This window comes from Heliangelus exortis, chromosome 5 (genome assembly GCF_036169615.1).
Source record: "Heliangelus exortis chromosome 5, bHelExo1.hap1, whole genome shotgun sequence".
In the NCBI taxonomy this organism is placed as follows: domain Eukaryota; kingdom Metazoa; phylum Chordata; class Aves; order Apodiformes; family Trochilidae; genus Heliangelus; species Heliangelus exortis.
The window spans coordinates 32,874,015-32,896,915 of NC_092426.1; the positions used below are offsets into that span (position 1 = coordinate 32,874,015).

The 22,901-nt window shown below is 44.0% G+C and overlaps 2 protein-coding genes across 11 annotated transcripts in view; one reads left to right on the plus strand and one right to left on the minus strand.

The window, feature by feature from the left end:
* Positions 1-14,663, plus strand: part of ZFYVE26 (zinc finger FYVE-type containing 26) — a 50,516-nt gene extending 35,853 nt beyond the window's left edge. For all 10 annotated transcript variants that reach the window (XM_071744411.1, XM_071744415.1, XM_071744413.1 and 7 more), the window contains 11 exons: positions 27-247; positions 947-1,094; positions 3,153-3,362; positions 4,189-4,404; positions 6,473-6,670; positions 6,954-7,156; positions 8,099-8,240; positions 8,757-8,816; positions 10,108-10,290; positions 11,096-11,140; positions 12,207-14,663. In XM_071744411.1, coding sequence (XP_071600512.1) covers positions 27-247; positions 947-1,094; positions 3,153-3,362; positions 4,189-4,404; positions 6,473-6,670; positions 6,954-7,156; positions 8,099-8,240; positions 8,757-8,816; positions 10,108-10,290; positions 11,096-11,140; positions 12,207-12,416 — 1,836 coding nt within the window. In that variant the 3' untranslated portion in view covers positions 12,417-14,663. The remainder of the gene's footprint in view (positions 1-26; positions 248-946; positions 1,095-3,152; positions 3,363-4,188; positions 4,405-6,472; positions 6,671-6,953; positions 7,157-8,098; positions 8,241-8,756; positions 8,817-10,107; positions 10,291-11,095; positions 11,141-12,206) is intronic.
* Positions 14,664-15,418: 755 nt separating this feature from the next.
* LOC139796428 (retinol dehydrogenase 12-like) lies at positions 15,419-22,762 on the minus strand. The gene is made up of 7 exons (XM_071744423.1): positions 22,611-22,762; positions 21,777-21,895; positions 20,823-20,978; positions 20,417-20,521; positions 19,783-19,992; positions 18,770-18,959; positions 15,419-16,932 (listed from the first exon to the last, which is right to left on the minus strand). Exons 1-7 carry the CDS (start codon positions 22,706-22,708, stop codon positions 16,830-16,832), a joined length of 981 nt encoding a protein of 326 aa, XP_071600524.1. The 5' UTR covers positions 22,709-22,762; the 3' UTR covers positions 15,419-16,829.
* Between the last annotated feature and the right edge of the window lie 139 nt (positions 22,763-22,901).

Here is a 22,901-nt window from a genome sequence, read left to right on the forward strand (position 1 = left end):
TTGTCTGTCTTTCCTTAATTTTTCAGGCTCCCAGCTCTTCCTTGTGTATTGCCATCCTTAGCCTGCACAGTGACAGCATAGTGTGTGGCCACCAGCTCATAGAGCACTGCTGCAAGTTGTCCCAAGGGCTTACTAACCCTGAGGTGGATGCTGGTCTCCTTATGGACATCATGAAACAATTGCTCTTCAGTGCCAAAATGATGTTTGTAAAAGCTGGAAGGAGCCAGGATCTAGCTCTCTGTGACAGGTGATTTATCAGATGCTCACTAGGATGTATTGGGGTATTGTTGAGACCATTATCCTTTTTTACTGAGGGGTGGGAAATTCGTTTTGTGATTGTACTCTGGACATTTTTAACAAGAGGATAAGCTTGTAATGTAAGAATAAAGTAAGAGTTCAAATAGCAGAAATTCAACTATGACTTGAATATTAATATATTTGATATATTAATATTAATATTAATGTATTACGTAATCAATATTATGAGTACAGAATTACTGAGAAAGTTCTCAGAATAGGGAGATGTAATTCACAAAGACTGGGATAAATATTTTACTTCTGATGCTGTGTATCTGCTTTCTATCTCTATTTTTGTATAGGTTTTTAAACCTGCATTCCTGAGAATAAGTTTTTTGTGCTTCCCTCAAGTTTTGTACAGCAGAAGGTGTAATGTATAAATTACAGGTGGCAGGTGTAATGTATAAATTTCATCTGTACTATTTTGATTTGGTAACATATAGCTTGTGTCTGCAATTAACACCTGCCAGTGTTCCATTGGTAAAATCCCAATAAAAACAGTCTGAGTAGGATAGAATGATGGATAGAGAAATCTGGTTTGCTGGTGATTAGGAGCAACTGATGGAAGAGTTGTCTTTAACTTGAAGTTACAAGTGCTTGATAATAGTGAAAGTGTGGGTATTTGTTTAACCTCTTTGTTTTCTCTTAGCTATATCAGCAAAGTAGATGTGTTGAATATTTTGGTTGCTGCTGCCTACCACCCAATACCATCTTTGGATCAGATTCTTCTTCCTGCAGCAGTAACAAGATTAAGAAATCAGCTTCTGGAAGCAGAGTACTACCAACTAGCTATAGAGGTAACGACTGTGTGGAGGGATGACAGTGGTAATAATGCTCCCATAGTGGCTTTTGGTTTTCTCCTTCCTGAGTTAAGATGGACATGATGTGTGAAATGGACAATATGTAAACAATCACAACCTGGGATTTAAGTTTTTAAACAAGGAAGAAATAATTTTCTGAATACTGGGAAAAACATTTGTGAGAAGGAAAACTTGTGAAGTAGGCTGCTGAAAGGAAGAGAGAAATTTGTTTTTCAGTACAATTAAAATTGGAATGGACTAACTGCAAGAAAGTAATTAAATGGAGGAATCCTGCATCCCATAGAAGGGGATGAGAGATCCTTGGTGGCAGGACTTCCTCTGAAGCTTGTAGGTTTGGTTTCATTTGCAACACCCACATTAGTGTGGCACCTTCCCAAGTGTTTACTTGGAAAGCAACAGTGGTGTCAAATCTGTCTGTCAGAGCTGGTTTGGTATGGTTTAATGGGAGGGGGACAAGTGCCCCTTTAGCCCTCCCCTCAGCTGACTACAGCAAACTGAATGCTGGATTTTCTATACTGCCAGCTGGCTGCTGGGACATCTGGCTGTCACCCAGCAGCCAGAGCTCCTTTTGTGACATGAACAGACCTCGTGGGGCAGGCTGCTCTGCTCGGCCTGCTCTGAGCTTTGCAAGGAAACTGTGTGTGTTTAGGGGAATTCAAGTGTCTGAGTCACACAGATTCTAGCAGGAAAAAATAACAGTGAAATAAAGGTGACTTAGTCAAACATGAGAAAACAAAAAAATTAATGATGAATTCAGGCAACATAGTCAAATGTATTGTCTCAGGTTGTGGTCCTGAACATTGTAGGCAGCAGGTGGCAGGACCTGCCGAGTAATGAGCTCAGCCGGTGCTCAGCTCCACCTGTGCCCAGTTAGGGCTGGCCCAAGTGCGCATGCTCAAGGGCCAATAAAAGGTGGGGCTTGAGACTGGCAAGGGGCTCACTCTGAAGCAGGTTCGCAGCCGTGCTGGTTGCTGGCCAGTCCTCTACCGAGCCTGTCCTCACTCTGAGCTTACCATCACTTCGAAGTTCTTCTCCTGCAACATCTGGTGGAGAATGCGGGCATAGACCCTCGCCTAAGCCCTCCTCTCCGAGCGAACTTCTCATCCTTCTCCTGCAGCAGAACATCACTTTTAAAATTTGAGTTTTGATGGTTTTTAATTGCATTTCTTTAATTTTGGAAAATAACTCAACATTTGGAGTCGTTAATTTTTCCTGTTAAAAACTATGTGACCCATACACATTAATTCCCCCATACACTCAGTTTCCTTGCAAAGCTCAGAGCAGGGGTAGCAGAGCAGCCTGCCCCATGAGGTCTGGTTACAGTGCTGAACGAGCCCAGCCAAATGTCCCAGTAGTGAGTTGGCAGCAGCCAGGTGGGGGCAGCACGTTGTCCTAGATCCAGTTTATCATCATCTTTTTTTCCATCTGCTCCCAGGATTTCATAAGCCTCTATTTTATGGCATTGCAAGTTTGTTAAGAGCAAGATTATGGTTCTACAAACAGGATTAGGATTTTTAAGGGGTAATAAACAGTAGGAATAGATGATCATAAAAATGACTCATGTTTAAAGGCAGCTGCTCTACTAAAGAAAATCAGGGATAAATTTAATCAGCAAAATTAAGGGAAATAAAAAATTTCCTGGACGTTCATGAAGCATCTTCTTTAGTTGTTTGGTTTGTTTTTTTTAAACCACAAATCTGATTAATGTCTTCTCTGTAAAAATCATCTTTTACAAAAAGAGTTGTGAAAATGTCCTGAATTTTAAAACTGCTGGACTGAAATTTCCCAGATAAGTGATAGCTTAAACTTGTACAATCATACATTGACATCTGGATATTGTGGGTCTTCTGATAGTTGGCATTGCCAGTCATATGGAAATAATCAGCATGGGTTTCTTTCATGTTTTGTTTTTAATGGGAAATATGCTCTAGGAAGTAAAATACGCAATTGCAGACTGCATGTTTTTTTGTGCCAGTTTCCCTGTTTGCTGTACCAGGACTGTGTTGCAGTATTAACAAACGATTTTGAATTTAGGTTTCTACAAAATCTGGGTTGGATCCAGGTGGAGCATGGCATGCGTGGGGCATGGCTTGCCTTAAAGCTGGAAATTTAAGTACAGCAAGAGAGAAGTTCAGCCGATGTTTAAAGCCACCAATGGATCTAAACCAGCTGAACCATGGTTCAAGGCTGGTCCAGGAGGTGATACAGTACCTGGAGTCCACAGTGAAGCCCATCCTCATTGCAGTAAGAGTCTTCTGTTCTGTAGGCTATAACAAAGCCAAGTAATAATGTTTTAATATATGTTTTATAGCAACGTATGTTACAGTATCTCATTAGTTTTTTATCCTTCTTGCTTTTGATTGCATATTGCACAGTGAATACTCTTGAGAAGTTTGTTAGTTGTTTCATTGCAGTGAATTGGTGGCTGAGAACCAGATCTCAGGACTTTGTTGTAATTGGGCCATACTCAGTGGAGATACAGTTGTACTGGATTAACATGTTACTGTTATGGTCTGATGAAAGTAAACTCAATCTCAACAATATATTGCAATGCTTTGTTGAAGCAATTTTTCTACTGAAACTATGATAGCTTTGCAGAAGTTCAAAGGGGAATTTAGAAGTGCCATCCCTCTCTTCTTTTCTTGTCAGAAAGCAGTATTACATGGTTTGGTATTAGCTCTGGAGGTTCTGATTAGGTACCAAAAAATTACTTCTAGTACAAAGTAACTGCAGAATCCTAATGATGAAAGACCTCTTAGTAGTACATATTTGAGAAGAATAAAAAAGCCTGTTTGGACTAAGTTATTGAAGTAGCTGCTGACAGTGAAACTGTTTTTAGATAAGCCTCCTGTCTGTCCCTGGAACAGCCATGCTTGCTACAGCAACAGTCAACACTACTGATGAAACCAGGGTTCCAATCTAGTGTTTATACAAACCATTTTTCACCCCTCTAAAGAAATATCTGTTTTTAAAAAATAACAGAAATGCTTCAGGGCTCAGTGACAAGATCTCACTGAAAAGAAAGTTTTCCTCTTATCACCTATTATTGATTTTTTTGTGTCTACGGCAGGATGATGATTACTTTGCCACATTGAGGGAACTTGAAGCAACACTGAGAACAAGAAGTCTGTCTCTGGAAATGATGTGTGAGGGGAAGGTTCAACACAACAGCTACTATCAAGAGTGCTTGTTCTATTTACATAGTTATGGCACTAATCTAGCCATAATAAGCTTTTACATGAGGCATGACTGTATGAGAGAAGCACTCCTTCACTTGTTAAATAAGGTGAGTAATCTAATTTTTTATCACCTAAATGGGAATTTGAGAAGCATCTGAGAGGACTGCAAGGACAGTTGAAGATGATAATGAGCATCATGCAGCATTGTGGGTGGGTTTTTTGCACAGGACTTTTCTGGGGTGCTAAATGTTGTTATATGAGCTGTCTGGTGACTGACAAGAATTCAGTGACATGAGAAAATAAAATAAGCTTGATCTTTACATCTGTTTTTAATCTCTTTCCCATTGTGTTGAAACAGTGGCTTCTAGAGAGTAGAAAAGTGTGTGTGTGGCAGGGGTTGTTGTTCTGGGATTTTGGCAGAACCCCTGCCTCAAGAGCATGTTCCTTTTTTTCTACAAAGATGAAAATCTGAAACTGATGTTACACAGTTCAGAAGAGGCGAGGAAAGGTTTGAATTCCAACACACCAATGACAGTAGATACTTTACTCTGTATCACAATGTCCCTGTCTCTTGGTACTTTTTTTTTTTTTTTTTTTACTTGGATACCTGCACTTGCACTTCTGTAGCAGTTCCCTGACTACAGGGGGATGCAGGATCATGTCCTGGAGGACAGAAACCAAGAGAAACAAACTTTTCAGGTTCTGCCTTAGAAAGACTACATAATGTGGGAGGTCTTGGGAATGTCTGCAGATAACAGTTCTGTGGATGCTAAATAACAATTGAACCTAGAAATTTTTTCCAGCAAGGTTCTCACTAATTCATTGAGGATGCTGCCTAGGAGGCATGGAGGAGACATGAACCCATTCCATCTCATCAGCTTGAAAGCTGTTAAGTGTGTGTGGGGGTTGTATTCTTTTTCAGGTTTCTGTGCTTGTGTTTGATAAGCTGTTTTGTTTTTTTTTTTTAACTATTGCAATAATTTTTATTGTAAATGTGCACGTTGAAACACCAAATTCCATTTTCTTTAGTCTGCTTCTGGGCTTATTAATAGGAAATTAAGTTGTCTTCATTATATCACCAACCATTCTAAGCTGATACTCACATCTTAAATTTGCTTTTCAAATGTGTCCTTTATATCAGTTTAAATTTACCTTTAAAGAAAAGTTGTGTATTTTTTCAGTGTCATTGAAACAATGGCACTAGTTTAGTAGCAAATGTTGAAAACTCTCTGGACACAAAACTTGATATGCAGATTTTTGGACAAGGAGACTGGTAGTGGTCACACAAACTACAGAGGAGGGAGGTTTGTTACCTTAACACTGTAAGGTACTAGGATTGTAACTAAACATTTTCAGTTGCTTGTTTGGAAACATTTTATGTGTACAAATTTTGAGGCTTGCATCTTACTGTGGGATTTGGAAAACAATTAAAAGAGTGTGTCTTAAAAATTATGACTTTAAAATGATAATGCAGACCATGCTGGCACACATGCTTCTTTCTGTAATTACAGTAATATGGGAGGCTGTGTCTGCAAGACCACAGTCAGAAAATCAAGGGAGGTGAATATCCCCCTCAGCTCACTACTTGTGAGGTTTCAGCTGAACTACTGAGCCCAGTTTGGGGTTGCCTAATGCAAAACAGACTTTTGTCAGTGTGGAGCAAGTCTAGTGGAAGGCTACCAAATTGATTAGGGGCCTGAAGCACATGATATATGAGGAGAGTGATAGAGTTAGGGTTTCCCACCTCGAAGAGAAGGCAAAAGAAGATCTCTGTGCTGTTTTCAGCTACCAAGTGTGTGACCATAGGGAAGACAGAGCCAGGTTTATCTCAAATATGCACAGTAAAAGGGGAAGAGACAGTGGACACAGCTTGGAGCAAGAGAAATTCCAGTTGGATATAAGGAAAAGGGTTTTTTTGCAGTGAGCACGTTTAGATACAGGATCTGGGGCCCAGAAAGGCTGGAAAAGCCCAGAACATCATGACCTAATGTGGGAGCCATTCTTTTGAGTGGGCATTTGAACTAGATCACCTCCAGAGGTCTCTTCCAGCCTAAACTACTTAACTTATACTTAATGACCTCGATTTCTGTCACTTGAGATTCTTTTATGTTATATAAGGAAAATCAACAAGCCACAGTGGCTTTGCTTCAAGCTATCTTACTGATGTTTGTGTAGGAATCTCCATCAGAAATATTCATTGAAGGCATCTTCATTCCAAGTTATGAAAGTGGAAAACTACATATGTTGGAGAACTTGCTGGAAACCATTGATCCAGGACTGGAGAGCTGGGGGGTCTACTTGATTGCAGCTTGCAAATACTTGCAGAGAAGGAACTATTACCATATTCTGTATGAGCTGCAACAGTTCATGAAGGTAAGATGATGGTCAGTGTCACATCTTCCAGTGAAATATTGAATACTGTTAGGCTTTTGTTTACTTATTCTGATACAAATCTGCATGATAGGCAAGTATATTTTTGTTGCTTTCCAATCCAGAAAAACAGATAGGAAGGCCTGAGCCTAGCTGAAGGATTTGCTGTGGGTCTGGTGCATTGCAGTAGCTTAACTACTCCTTTAAAGAATATAAAACATTGCATGAGCAGACAAGGATTACAGGAGGTAACTTTCTGTGGTCCATCCTAGTGTATTTCTTCTAGGATCACGTCCGTGCTGCCATGACCTGCATTAGATTTTTCACTCATGGAGCTAAGTCTTACACTGAGCTGGGAGGTAAACAGACATGGCTTCTAAAGATCAAGGACCACCTCAAAGTCTACCTGCAGGAGGTCTCAAGAAGTTCAGGAAGGAAAAAAATGGCATTCACTTTTCGGAAGAAAATGTCTGCTACAGATGTTTCGAGGTATGTATAAACAAGAAGCTAAGTTTAGAAATCCAGGCTTTTTGCCTATTTTTTTTTTCCTAGTGGTTGTGTTTATATGTGCATAGGTCTCCCATTACCTTTTGCCCCAGCAACCCAACCCAGAAGATGAGCAATTGTTTCTACTAAATATATCAGCCTATGTGTCATCTGCCTTACATTAATGTAAAACTCAAAAACTCTACAGTGCATGAACAGCTATTTATCAATCCACAAGTTTACTTGCTTTTACTCTTCTTTTACTCTCCACAGGGCAATCAGCTTTGTGGTGCTTAGTTGCCTACCAGGGTTAAATCACAACATGCACAAGTTATAGGTACCAGACATAACTGAATCTCTGTATTCAAAAGCTGAAGTATAAATTTATCTTTAATTTGCACTCTTATATCTTGGTTTCCTTAGGTGGCCTTTTCTCCCTCTTTCCCTCTCCCTCTTTCCCTCTCCCTCTTTCCCTCTCCCTCTTTCCCTCTCCCTCTTTCCCTCTCCCTCTTTCCCTCTCCCTCTTTCCCTCTCCCTCTTTCCCTCTCCCTCTTTCCCTCTCCCTCTTTCCCTCTCCCTCTTTCCCTCTCCCTCTTTCCCTCTCCCTCTTTCCCTCTCCCTCTTTCCCTCTCCCTCTTTCCCTCTCCCTCTTTCCCTCTCCCTCTTTCCCTCTCCCTCTTTCCCTCTCCCTCTTTCCCTCTCCCTCTAAAATAATGTGAACAAGTGTTCACCATCAGCTTGTGATGCACATTAACTGCACAGATCTGAAAATGCCACATTGCTGCAGACTTGGCTACAGACAAGATAAAGTCAAAGTAACTAAACAATTATTATTCAGAAATAAGTATGATTTTGAAATGTGTTGAAGAAATTAGTAAGCTCACACAAATAATAATGGATGCTTTCTCTATTTCAAAATAAAATCAGAATTTTTCTTCTCTCTAGACACATCAATACAGTAGATCTGCAGATGGAAGTAACAAAGTTTCTGCATCGGTGTGAAAGTTCAGGAACCTCTCAAATGACAGGTTCCTCCTTGCCTACACTATTTGGAAACAATAACATGAAAATGGATGTTGCTTGCAAGGTACTTAGGCTATTTCAAACACAGTTCTATTTTTGTCAGCAATAATAACTTAATATACATGTTGAAACATTTGATGGCTGGAGAAGGCTTTTTTTTCATGGGCAGGTTACTCGTGCATGTATGTAGCCTACCATTTATTAAAAACTCATGGTTTTCCTCTAAGTAGAATTTGGCCTTTCTCTCCTCAAAGTTCCAACTTTCAGAGGCAGAGGATCCCAAATACAAATAGTTAATGTGCCTTTTGGCTAGATACTGTCATGTTTTTAAGCAAGGCAAACATCACTATTATTCTAACCCTTCTTAACTTCAGCTCAGCTCCATGTGTAGCCTGCCCAGTGTCCCCTTGTGGCGTTCATTTTTTTTTCTGAATTTACTTGTTAGGGTGGAGCTGTTTTGTGTTGAAGTAATGCATTGTCTTTTGGCCTCTGGGAAAAATGTGGAAATGCATTGTTACTTAACTGTATGCAATTAAAAAGAAATGTGTTTGCCAAAACTTGTTTATGCCTCTGTTTTCAGGTCATACTGGAAGGGAAAAACATTGAAGAAGGGTTTGGGATTGCATTTAGAGTCCTTCAGGTATGAAAAAACTTTATATATAACAAGGACTAACATTGCAAAAGTAGCTCCTGCAAGCAACAAATGTTAAAGCAAGGCTCTTTTTTCAAATTATCCTCAAAAAGAAAAACCTCTTCTGAGAAAAGTCACTAGTTTCAAGTCTTAAATGTCCAGGTATTTGGAGGAAACTTGGTAAGAAAGTTAGGATGCTGCTTCAGTAGAACAATTTCATAGTAATTCCTACAGAGGAATTAAGTACAACTTTTCCTTTGCTATGCTCCTCAGGCAGTGACTTAACTCTGGCACACCACAATCACAGATGGTAGTAGAGAGCTCTAACTTGGTGTCTCTCTGCAGTTTGTGGTAGCCATGCAAAGCCACAGTGAACAGATAAGGCCAGGACTATCTCTGGATGGGAGAGCAAAGCTGATTAACAGGAAACTCCCTCTGAGGACCTCTCCTTCCTCCTGTCTGGATAGAAGCTGTGGCTCTTATCAGTCAGCATAGTTCATGAACCTCCAAACATTTCTGTGTGTTTCTCATCTATATATTAGAAGCTGCTGAATGATGTTGTTTCAAACAGCATAGTTTGCAGTTGCCTCCTGTGGAGGACAGAAGTTGTAGCAGGGCCACGTCTGGACAGAGGTGGCACCCTGAAAGAGTGTTTGTGGATATGGCAGGCCTTGCTGCTTCTTTCAGGTCAGGATGTGCAAGGCAGAATGCCTGTTGGTAGTGAGATGCAGAGCTTTTGAAAAATAGCACTTCCTACTGTAACAGCAGTCACTACCTCCCAGAAAAAATTGACTGCTTGGCTTGAGTTCTATTCCCTTCCTTTTTTTTAATTTTCTTGCCTTATTCTTGCCAGGATCAGTCCACAACTTTTAAAATATGTTCCTTCATATGGGAGGTGTATGATGGTCAGTTGCCTCCCGTTTCTTGGGATACATAAGGTTGCTGCTGGTGGGGTGTCTGGAGGAATATAGTGGGAGTTTGCAAAATGATGGGGAAGTGGGGAGGGACCTTGGAAAGAACTTTTGCCAGAGGAAATAAAACTGATGTTTTACCACCCTGAAAAGGAGGTGGTAACAATGCTCTTGTTCTTGAGCAAAATTGAATTGTGCTTGTCTGATTGTAGAAAACCTTTAAGCCAGCCCTGAGCAGTGGTGTCTGGAAGAATCAGAAGCCCCCAAAACAGTTTTGACTGTTTAGGAGCATGGTGTGATATTTTGTCCTGACAAGAGATTGTTTCAGTTGTATATACTCCCTGCAGAGAACACTGAACATGTTGCTCTGGTATTCCACCTACCTCTAGGACTTCCAGCTGGAGGCTACAGAAGTGTACAGCAAAGTGGCCAAGCAGCTGGTGAAGCAGCAGAAATACAGTGAGATCCGGCAGCTCCTCAAGTGTGTCAATGAGTCTGGAGTTGCAGCAAAAAATGATGGGGATAACATCATCCTAAACTGTCTAAATGAGTTCAAGAATATTCCTTCTGAGGTAATTCTGTCCTGCATTGTGTCCTATTTGAAGTAAAGTGGGCATATAAAATACAGACTACAGGGAAACCATCCTGTGGTGCTGGTGCTGCTCTCTTAGTGAGTCCTTCCTATCTTCTGGCTCTGTACTACATGCATTGCTTAAAGGTGGAGTGTGTGGTTTGCCTTGTGCAAGTTACTTTGAGAGGAAACAGTAAGCAGCTGTAGCATGGTCCCATCCTACACTTCCCAAATGAGTAGCCATGATGGGAAGGAACCTTTGCTTCACAGGATCCTGCCAAATGCTCCAGACTGGGATGGGAGGTGTTCAATTTAATGAGGGTTCCCTGGCTACACAGTGGATGTGTTGAGGTGGAAACTTCCTGCCTCCAGGAAACACTTTGAAGATTTCTTTTGCCTACCCTAGTGTCTTTTCCATCCCAATGAAGGAAGGAGATGTGAAGTTCTACCAGTCAGGCTAGGAGATGCAGTCCACCCCTTGGGTCAGGGTGGGCTACAGGGGTGACTCCTGCTGGGGTGAGAAGAACCTACAAATTCATTTCAAGCAACATGAGCCATGTCCATGGGAGTCTCCCAGGCTCGTAGCATTCTCTAGGGGTACCCCACAGACACAGGAGGCAGGAGAGGCTGTGGTAAAGGGAAGAACTGGACTGTGCATTTTTCACATCTGTAGCACTCACAGTTGGGACTGTGTAACCATCCAGCTGTGATCTCTGCAGCACTTCCTCTAGGCAGTAGTGTTTGCTTCTTGGTAGGGTAAAGGTTTGCAAACTACAGTTACACCTTTTTTTCTTCTCTGTATACAGGATCTTGATAATCTGATTCAGGATATGGACAGTGATGAGAACAAGGTAAGTAAAAGTACAGTAAACGGCCCAGTCTTGGTCTGCAGGATGTGTGCTCTCTTTCACCATTCGCTCTCTCATCCTCACTTAAGCCATAGTTTTGAAGGCCACTTCCTAGACTGTAGAAATGACAGTGAATTCCTCAAGGCTGTGGTGTTTGTGACTGTGGAGATGTGACATGAGGGTACTGACTGATGTTATCCCTGTTAGCTCCTTGACAGTCCTCAAGTGTGAGGGCTGGGTGTTTGTTACAGTGGGAAGAAAAGTATTTCAGAGAAGTGCACTGGTGAGTTTATTGGGTTCATTATCCAACTTTTCACACAGGGACATGTAACTTTCTGGGAGTGGCAGGCAGTTAATGGGGATCAACACACCTCCAAGATTACCATTTCAGCTTATTGTTTTAGGGTTATACTATTTCTGCTGTGATCAAGAGTTAACTCCAATTTTGAGATACTTATTTTTTTTTTTCTTTTGAGGAATTGAGACCTAAAGTACTTGGTTTCTTTGTAGCTTTGTTACCAGCTAGCCAAGGGAATGGAGAATCACACATAGATATGTGAAGTATAGGTGCATGTTTATAGATGAAGAGGCTCGTCTATAGGCTCAGTGTTTGTTGATTGTCGTAGATCCCAGTGGCACAGCAGAGGATAATACATTAAGATTTGTGACTGTCCTCCATCCTGCTCCAACTGGCAAACTCACTGTTGTATGTAGATTGAAAAATGGGCTTTTTATTCTGCCCCTATGTGAGAGTCATCACTGAAAGATGTGAGCAATTCCAGAACTAGCAATGGAAGAAACTGGTTTAGACTCTGTTCTGAGGATATGGCAGATTAATGCACAAGATAGGATTCCTGATGCTGATTTTATGGGGATACAGTAAAGGAGTTTCCACATGAGATAATAAAATCCAGCTGTCTGTCCATCTTCTACACTGGGATCTGCTGTGTGCCATAATACGCTGCTGCTGCTGCTTTGTACAACACACTTCTCCCCCAGGCATTTGCAATGAATCCTTGCTTCAGCTTGCAGGTTTCTAACCAAGTTCTGACTGCCTCTTCTGCTTCAGATCCAGGCCTATGTGATGTGCAACAAGTTACGTTCTGCCTACCTGGTCTCTGTGAGGCAGGAGAAGAGCAGAGCAGTGCAGCTGGTCCAGCACGTGCGGCAGCTGGCTGAGGGCAGTGGAGATGACATTGTGAAGGCCATCTGTGCCCAGTGGCTCTCAGTGCACCAGCCCAAGATGAGAAATCGACTTCCCCAGGGCACTAGAAAGTAATAAGTAATTGCCATCCACCATCATGCAGAAGAGGGAAGACTTCAAGACCACTCGGAAGGTGTGTGGTTCCACTATCTCTTAGTAAAAGGGAAGCCTCTTGGCTCGTGTTGGTGGCAAATGGATGCTGCTAATGTGTCTCTGGTGAAATGAAGGGAACTAAATTACAAGTGCCAGTCCTGTATTTTGACAAGTAGTCACTACCTCAGGGTGTTTTTTGGCTATCTTTTTGACTGGGGGGGTGGGGACAGTTTCAAACTGAACAAGCAAGAATTTAGGTTTATGGAAGAGATCGCTTCTGTTTCTGGCTTGGGAGGTTTTTGGTTTTTTGTTTTTTTTTTTGGTTGAGGTTTGTTTGTTTTGTTTGGGTTTTTTTTAAAGCACTGAACTTCATTGTATGGTTTTTGTTTCTCGTTAACAAAACCTGTATAGCGAGCATAGAGAGAACAGAAAAAATTCACCAACTCTGTAGCCCAGAGAACTTCTTGTGGTTATGGGTTTCCTGTAAACATTTTCAAGATTGGAGAGATCTTTCATGAAGGCTGAAATGCAGAGATTTTTGTAAAGCCTCTCTACAAACCATTGCTACCATCTTCTCTCCCTCCCTTCTTCCCCCTGCCCCACTAGTACAAGGTGCCCAATTTCTTTAGTTGGTTTGAAACTAAACTGATTCTTCATCACAGGTTTCCACTTACAGTCACTCTGTCTGTTGTGTGCCATACATACAGCACTTGAGCCCTTACTAGATGGATGTTAAAAGTTATACAGGGCCTATCCTGTAAGTGGAGTACAAAGGGAAAATAATCCTCTAAAGTAGTTGAAAACTCACATACCTCTTTCTTTGCTATGGTAATATCCAATTGTTGTGATGCAGCTTTATCACTGAGTAGTTGCCAGTAAACTTCTGGAGTTTTTCATCAGATATAGCAGAAAATATGGATAGAACAAGGTGTGGTAAAATTCATCAGGTGGTCTGTGTCCCTGTCAGACAGGGATTTATTTGGCTTTTTATCAGAATACCATGTCAGGTACACTAGAAAACCACACTATATTTTTATTAACTGTACAGAGTCTATAGTATAGACTACATAGGCTTTTCTCTGGAAGTGTCAGGTTAACTCGGTTTTGTGAAAATACAGGAATCTTTGCTAATGGCTGTGTTCAAGAGTGGTGAAAAAAAGCAGCTGCTTCTCTTCAGCTATGATTGGGACATGAGAAATGGGCAGAAGAATGGTAGACAGTAGTAGGAGCTTCAAAAAGAAACAGAACAAAACATGGCTCTCCATAAGAGTTTGCATTTGCCATTTACATTAATTTCAGAACAAGAGGTAGGAAAACCAGTTCACTTTTTTGTTACAAAGTTGTTTACTTCAAATGAAACAACAGGTTTTCTGAAGTGTAAAAACTAAATAGTTGAGTACATATTTTTTATTGAGACTGTCAAATAAGTGCTTGGCACCAACCCCAACCTCACTGTAGTAACAGAACAGACTCCCACGGTGTTGGAAAGGATTTAATCCATCTCCTTTAGTGTTTCATGGGCAGTGCCCCACTGACACAAACACCTCTCTTGGAGGTGCTGTGCCCATTAGAGCAGGGCTGGAAATGTCTCAGAGCAAAGCGGTCAGAAATGACCACATTCAGCTTTCAGAATCTCCTGACTGCAGATTTGCATTATCTCATTAGTGAGCAGTACTAATGAAAGATGCTTTTGTTTTCTCAGCCAGACTGACCTAGCTTTCCATCAGATTACAGCTGGTGGGCTAATCCTAAAATGTGACACTATCCATGTCCTCTGTCATTAACAAAATCTGTAATTCTTAGGGGGCAGAGGTTATGCTGTGTGTGGCTATCCAGACCTGCATTCCTGTGATACCTATTTTCCTGCTCAAGCTCCTATAGCTGGACTAGCACAGAGAGTGGAGTTTGCCACACAGTCAGTCAGTTCTGTACCTGCCTTTCTTCCTGACCTCTTTGCACTGTACCTGATGCACTTTATATAGCATTTGTTGTAATCTGATGTTCTTAACCTGGAATTGTAGGGATCTTTCTCTTACCAGCAGAACTGAAATTTTGATCCTGACTAACTGCCTTGTGTCACAAATAGTGTAATTATCAAGGGGCTTTTAATTTTGAGCATCAAAAAGGGATTGAGCACTGCCAATTAAAAAGATCTTACCTATATAATGACCAAGGTTTGTTTACAATGATAAAGAAAAAAAGAGATAATAAAGTATTATGACTGTTGAAGTATCTCCTCTTTGCTTTTTATCTTGGCATAACTGGGGATCTCTTTTTAGGCCTGTATTTTGCTTTTGGATAATTACTCTGCATAACAGAGTAATTAGAAGGGGAAAATTGTTCTGTCATGCAAAATCTCTCTTTTCTACAGTGACCCTGACATTCAGATCAATTGGAATATCACATCTTTGGAATACCTCCCAGTAGCTAGCTCAGCCTCATACAGTGACTCTCACAGACCAGTAATCCCCTTTAGAGAGCTTTGCAAGTTAATCTAACTCTCCCTTACAAGCCTCCCTTTGAGACAGCTAAATGAGCTTTAGTTCCCTCATTTTACAGATCAACCAAGGAGGGGGTATAAATGACTTGTCCAAGGTCAAAATAGGGTGGATGTGTGCCTATGGAGATGTGTAGCTGTATGCCTTACATTAAATTCTACAATCAGACTTCTTCAAGAGCATTGACCTGCAAGGGCAAAATATTTCAGCCGAGACACTTCCTGCTTTTTAAAAAATGGTTTCTGTTGCTCCTCAGAGCCACTTCCAAGATCAGAGACTGGCACACAGAGAAAGCAAGCTAAGCCTGCAGTGCTTGGTGGCATTCTCCTGCTTCACTGGAGTTGTGGATTTAGCTTCACATTCAACATGAAGCATAAAGAGGAAAACAAAAATAGTGACAAGAAGAAACATGAAAGGACTTTAAAATGTTTGCCAAACTATGTTCTCTTCATTTGTAAGGCAGCTGCAGGTAACAGTAACACCAAGTAAACTGATTGAAAATGGTTTATTTAGTATTGCTCAGAGGTAGCACAGGACTGATCTGCATAGATAGCATCCAGGCAGCAAGAGATAATCATAAAATTAGCATTTGTTTCCCAAAACTGGCAATTTGTCACAGTGTCATGCTCATATGCAAGTCCAGAAACTTTCAGATTATTTTTCAGAAGCAAAAGATAATCCCATGAGCTGTGGCACCCATTTAACTCCCTGTCTCTTTCAGAAATAATCTCTAATGACAGATCACACTCCAGCAACTTGCACCAAAGTAGCTCTGGAGTTCCCAGGCAGCAGTCCCAACACTATATGCATTGACCCAGCTGCTGCAGGCAAGTGCAGGCTCTCTGGTGCTGGATGCCCAGGCCAGTTACAGACAGACCTCAGGAATTCTGTGCAAGTCTTACTTTCTTGTCCTGTAGCTAAAACTAACTTCACCATAAAATCAACATAGTACCTACCTCTGCTCCAGCTATTTAGTTCTAGGTAGTTTGCTGTTATTTAAAGCTGAAGTCTCAGCTGAAGGAAATGGATTTTAACATCGTTGAGATGTTCTTTACTCATTCTGCCCTCTTTTCTAGGTTTTGAAGTACAGTGCAGCCAGGATAGGGGTGTTTACTGTGACGACTTTTACACCATCTTTGCTCAGTGCTTCACAGGAGAGTAGTTATTTTTTAAAAAGGCAGCTTGCCTGCACACACTTGTGACACTCCTGCACTTTTTAATTTGCACTGAAAAAGGGGTTTTCAAAAGACACACCACCCCTCAGTTAACTCACTGCAATCACGGGTATTTGGGGCTAAGGTACTTAAAATGTTCAGCTTCTGACAGAGAATACAGGGAAAAATAATTGAGCCCACTTTAAAACTTTACATAATGCTTGGTGCAGAAAAGGCCAGCACCTGTTTCTGGGTATTTGAGAGCATTTGTGTTGCATGTAATTGCCAGAAAATCTAATATTCTAAAGTACTTTCACTCTGCACGGTCAAATAGTGGGAACAGAAAATAACCTCATGGATCATAAGTTTAGAGCAACCTCTTACTTTTAGGAAAAAGCTTTATTTATAGGTAAATGTTACTTCATAACCTAAACCTAAGACTGCAACCTCAATTTCTATTCTAAAACCAAAGAACAATAGCTTCTGGCTGCTGTGTGAGATACCAAGCAAAGGCTGCTCCCTGCATTGGTGCTCTAATTCTCCAGCTAGGAAAGGGGACCAGTTGCTTACAAATGTCAATCCTTAAGTATCATATTCTGGACATTCACATTAGGCTGTGTCCATAGAGCCACCATTAGGGCAGCTGAAGTATCAGCATGGTAGTCTTGAGGTCTCTCAGCAATGCTCTTCCCAGGAGAAGCATCACCAGGCTCAGCCAGGTACACACTCAGGGTCTGTGCTGCTCAGTCCCACTGGATGCCCAGGAGCTCACAGCTCACATTCCAAAGCTTCTTTGCAGTCTCATCATCCCGACCCCGTGGAGATACGTAAGCAGGCTGGCAATCACTGCAAGAGGAACAGTTTTTATTTTTGAGGTCAGTCTGCATTAGCACACTGAAATGTCTGTGCTAAGGGAGTTGCTTTCTCTCAGCTTCACTTTAAGACCAATTGAAGAAGGGTGGGAGGTGCCAAGCCACCTTCAGAAAGCTTACTTTCCACTTGGCTATGTAAGATTCCCTCCCAATGGCACCGAGAAATGGCAAGCAAGGCTGGCTCTGTCTGTTGTCTGCACTCTTAAACAAACCTTTATATGTTCTACTGTATACTCTTCAGTGTACATTCTCTTTAATAGCACTAAAAAGGGCTACAAATGTTAACCAGGCTTCGTCAGGATCACCTTTTCTAGCAAACAGTAGAGAAAAGCCACTCAAACAGCCCTTGATTCTAAAATACTTATCCCATTCTATTCACCTCAGTATATTGCCATGTCAAGAAAGGCAAAGCTGTCCCAGAATAATAACACTGTCATAACCATGTATGGTTGTCCCTTTTCTCATTATCCTCTGAACTGTGGCTCCTTTCTTCTCAGCTCTTGCAATCAGTCAGCACTCTGGAATAGAGATCACGTGCTCCCAGCTGTAATCCCAGAGACTGCAGTAACATGAGAATTTAAGAGAATAGATGAGATTGTATCTTATTAGTTTTCTACCCAGCCTACTGCTTTCAGAGCTCCAAGTCCACAGTCTCTGATGTTCCTGAAATGACTGGAGGACTCCACCTGTCCTGCTATCACATGAAAATTCTTAATGTCTATACCAGTGCTTTGTATTCTATTGCCTGGAAAGGGGAAAGGATTTTTGGTTAGTTCGGTGTCAATTGTGAATTACTGTTGGAGCTATTAATTTCCCACCAAATCCAAATCTCCTTTCTTTTCTGAGTTTAAAATACACCAAAGTTTTCTGTACTCCAGCATGTAAATGTTCCATTTACATCCTGGGACAGGCAGTAATCCAGCGAAGATTAAAACATCTATTTATATATTAAAGTCTGATTAAGATTGTACAAACTCCCAAGTGAAGATCAGACAAAGTCATTACAGAGACTAATCTGGTCACGTATCACAGGATGCAAAGGTTCCAGCAGTACTCATGTGAAAAAAAAAAAAAAAAAGGGGGGGGGAGAAAGGCATTTTCTCATCCATTTCCCTGACAGACACATCTGCATGGATCTGTTCAAATGGCAGTTATCATGAAATGATGATGATGTGGAACTGCTCTGGGCTGTAGTTCTGGTGAAGGGAAAAGCATGATTGTGTAGGGTCCTGGAGTAAGTCAAAGAAGTCAAGAAACAGCAGCAGGAGCTACAAAGACAGTTTGCAGGACAGAGTGCCAAGCATCCCTGCAGGAGCCCCTCCCAGCTGGGGGTCTGTCACAAATTTTACTTCCTATCTCTGCAGCACCATCAGCCCCCCCGGCTCCCTGGGAGCACAGGCCCCTACTGCTTCAGTTGGATAAAACTACAAAGAGAACCAAAAGTAATCTTCCCAGGATTGACTCAAGTGACCTCATTAACTAAAGAGCTCTACTGAAAAGTGCTTTGCCCAAGCCTCCGGCATATCAGGATTAGAGCTCTGAGCATGTGACAGCCACTCCTGCACTTTGAGTGCAGTGATATTCCTGGCACTGCAGGGTCTGCTATTATGTGAAGTGTTGCCCAGGTCAGGGATTTCTTCTAACACGATATCCACTCAGAAGACCTGGAAGGTCCAGTATCTGTAATCCTCAATCCTATCAGCCAGCCTCTTACCCAGTCCCTTCTTAATGAAGAACGACACTAAGTCTCGTTTTCCCCAGCCAACAGGTTTGCCTTCCACAGTGTATCAGCTCCACCAGCTCACACCCACCTGAAGTACTGTCCTGTCACAGATTCTAACTCCTCTGCTACTGCACAGTAAATACTGGTCTGAGCTCCTTCCCAAGGTGTCTTCAAGAAGAATGAGAATATCTTCCACAGCCACGTCATTACAAACGAGTGCCGGACCAGCTCAGAATGGACAGAACCAGGGTGGAGAGCATTTGCTGTGACTTTAGTGCCTATGGAAAAGAAAGTAGCCCAGTACGAATCTGCATGAATCAAATTGTCTTTAAAAAAAAGGTAATACACTCCTTAATTCTACCTGCTAATATTCTACAACTTACAGGAGAAGTTTAGGCATGGATACAGGAAAAGTAAGTGAAGTCCTTTGTATTCACTGCTTGCTGGAGCATCCCCCACTTCCTCCCACACACTGCAGCCACTACATGACTTCTGCAAAGCAATGTGCTAAAGGGCCTGGGGTGCTAAACCAGCAGCAGTTTCCATCAGGCTTTTCAGAATAACAGCTTCTTTTGAGTTAACTAATAACTAATTTCCAGAAGAAGACACTGCTTCTGTTGTAGTAAAATAAATACTACTTTAAGCTTATGAAAAGCACAGAATGATATGGCTGTGACACATGTTGTGACATAAGAGGTACTGTCCAGTCCTATGCTTCTGTTTTAAAGGCCATCAACATTTAAGGCAGTTGTGTATGCAGGAACTTTTCTGTTGGAGACTGCAACTGTAGTTCAGCTCCTCTTTTTTTCAGCTTCCATCCACAGCCGTCTTCATGGATGCATCTAGTTTTTGACAAGCACTAAAGAAAAATGAAACACATTCAACTGTACCAGGCTACTAAACTCCCCTGCCCTGCTGATGTAAAGACAATCAGTGTTTTAAGTCTCCTGACTCCACAGACAGGAGGTATTTTCTTTCTGCCAAGAGCCATCAGTGATCCTTGCCTCTAACCACTTTCCACACCTTTCTTCACTCTACTCTCCTCATCCATGGTGCTCAAAAGCCCCGGGGAAAACCAGTCCACTCTCCTCTGGGACTTGCCTTGCAGCCTCCTCGCCAGCTCCCGGGTGAAGAGCACGTTGGCCAGTTTGCTGTGGCAGTAGGCGAGGCCACGGTTGTAGCTCTTCTCCCCATGCAGGTCATGGAAGCGGATTCGGCCGCCGTGATGAGCCAGCGAGGACACGTTCACTATGCGGGCTGGGGCCGACTGCTTCAGCCTCTCCAGCAGCAGGAAGGTCAAGAGAAAATGACCTAGAGGTGAGCAGAAACATCATCCTTCTCTGAAAGGTCTCCCATACTGGAATTTCAAAGTATGTACAACATACAGACTTGAATTGAGGGCAGCAGTAAGATAGAACATCTAAGGGCCAGGGGAAGAAGAACCCCCTGACACAATAGCTGAGCTTTTCTGGGGGTGATTGAGTTCTGCTCCTCAGCTTCAAAAAGCAGGAACTGCCATACTGCCAACTGCCATACATTGCCCATGTCCCAGGTAGACACTTAAAACTGGGTCCATGGTTAGCAAATACATTGCACTGCATCTCCAGAATTCTAACTCTGGCCTTCTATCCTTTCCCAAGGAGGAAGGATAAGGAAGAAAAAATCTGCAAGCAGAGTTTTCCTCTGGCATTTTGCCACAGATATTTGAATGCAAACATGACTCCACTGGCCTTACCAAGATGATTGACTCCCAGGTGCATCTCAAAGCCATCAGCTGTCTTGGAGTAAGGGCACAGCATTACACCAGCATTATTGATGAGAATATGGAGTTCCTTCTCCTCTGCAAGAGACAACATGCAAGAAACAGGGAAACAGAGACTGAAGAGAGACAAGAAGGTGGCACAAATTAACAAAAAAAAAACCAACCCACCATGACATCTCTGAGTTGCAGCCACACCACCCCAATAAAATAAGTCTCCCACCATGAACAGGCTCATGGCCTCTGACAAGCCTCTCCTGTGAGCCCCTGTGCCCAGCATGGCACCCAGGTATGCAGGGGAGGGATTTCACATTGGCTACAAGAGCAGGCAGCAGTCTGTGGTAAAATACTCTCCCTGAAAAGAAGAATCTAGAGAGTGTACCTGCTAGAAATTTCTCAGCAAACTCCCGGATGGACTTCGTATCAGCCAGGTCCAGTTTTCTCACAATGATTTGCTGGTTCCCTGTCTCAGCTCTGATTTCACTGGCTGCTGCTTCTGCCTTGGCTGTGTCTCTGCAAGCAACAATCACCCTCGCACCTGCCAGGGGAGGGGGCAAAGCAGGAACAGAAGCTGAGATAGATCACTGGAGCACCCTGGATGATCAAGGCTATGACAAGCAGGCCGACTACACAGAGTGCTTACAAACAACGTGCTGTCTCTTTAGGGAACTGGCATCATCCAGGGGAGCAGCTGGGAGGGACAAAGCCTTTCCTACAATGTTGTTAGTTCTGATCCTGTTTTTTAGACCAGGAAAATGCACTGGTGCCACATCCAGGTTCTCCCAGGTCTGGAGTATGTAGCACCCACTGATGATATGATAGGGTAACATCTGTCCCCATAATGGGAACGTCGAGCCAGGAGCACATTAAGACACTTGGATTCCAGCCAAAGTAATTTCTAAACAGATTGTGAATGGGTAGTTTAACCTCTTTACCTGCTACCCAAAAAGCATTTAAACCAAAATCAGCCTGGCACACCAACAAGTGAAGCACACAGCAGTAGTCCTGTGGCATTTCCCAGCTTCATACAAGCAGAACCCAGCGGCACCAGGAACTTCCCCGGTCCTCTCACAACAGCGTGTGTGCAGACCATTTTCCTGTCACAAGGCACATTTTTCTTTATTTTGGAGTTCAAGCAATAAAGCCAGATTGAGCAACTGGGGACTTGCACCTCAGTGTTTACAGCCTCGGGAGGAGCAGCACCTGGGCTTGTCTGAAATAACTTTGGAATCCAGGCGACTTAAACGTGCGCATTAAATACTCCTCCCTTACAGCCAGGAAAGGGACCCTGACGCAGGGCACACGCACATCCCTCTGCCTAGGGCCGGCGACTTGCCTCTTCGTGCCAGGTCTCTGGCCGTCTCCTTCCCGATGCCCGTGTTGGCTCCTGTGATGATCACCACCTTCCCCTCCAGCTTAGCTGCCGACTTGCACCGTCCTCCCGCGACAAACCTCCTGCGAGAGAGGGCGGCGGCAGTCACGGGGGAGGCCGGGGGGCAGCCTCCCTCCCGAGGGGGCACCCGCAGCTCCAGGCATGGCCCCAACGCCCGGGATCACCGCCGCGCGGAGCCTCGGGGCGTCGCAACCTGAAGCGGCCGATCGCGATCGTGCCGTGACGGGGCCGGCGGGAGCCCCTCCCTCCCGCTCCACGGACGCGGAGCGGAGCCCGCAGCCCCCGGCCCGCCAGGGGAGGCCCCGCCCCCGCCCCGCCCTCACGTCAGGTGGGGCCACGGCTCCCATTGGCTGCCGCCCTCACCGCGAGGGCCTCGGCCAATCGGCTCCGGCACGAGCCGGCGGGCCCCGCCCCCCCTGGGCACCCCCGGCACGGCGGCCGCTTCTGCCGGGACGGACCCCGCGGTGAGCCCCGGGCGGCCGGAGCCAGCGGGAGGGCACCGAGCCGGGGCCGAGCCCCAGAAGCGCCCCAACTCCTGCCGCCAGCGCCTTAGCGGGACTGAGACGCCGGAGCTGGGGAAGCGCGAATAACGCCAGCGCCGGCGGGAGACAAGGAATGCGCCTCATCCGCGCTCCCGTCAGACACACACAGAGACACACACCGGGCAGGCTCTGACCGCCGTGAGACGCGGTGCCCGCTGCCGCTGCCTCCGCCCGCCCGCACCCGCCGCTTCTTGTACACGCGAGAAATGCGGGGGCCGCGCTCGGTAAGACACACCTGATGTAGGGCGCTGCCACGAGAAGGAGAACGGGGACGGAGACCGCGGCCCCCAGCGCGACTCCCCAGCAGCTAAGCATCGCCGACGGCCGCTCCATGAGCACTGCCCGCGCCCGGCGATCAGCCGCAGCCGCCCCGCCCGCTACCGCCCCGCCCGCTACCGCCCCGCCCGCTACCGCCCCGCCCGCTACCGCCCCGCCCGCTACCGCCCCGCCCGCCGAGGCCCCGCCCGCCGAGGCCCCGCCCCGCTCCGCCCGCGGCGGCCGGGCCTCGGTCCTGCCCAGCCCCTTT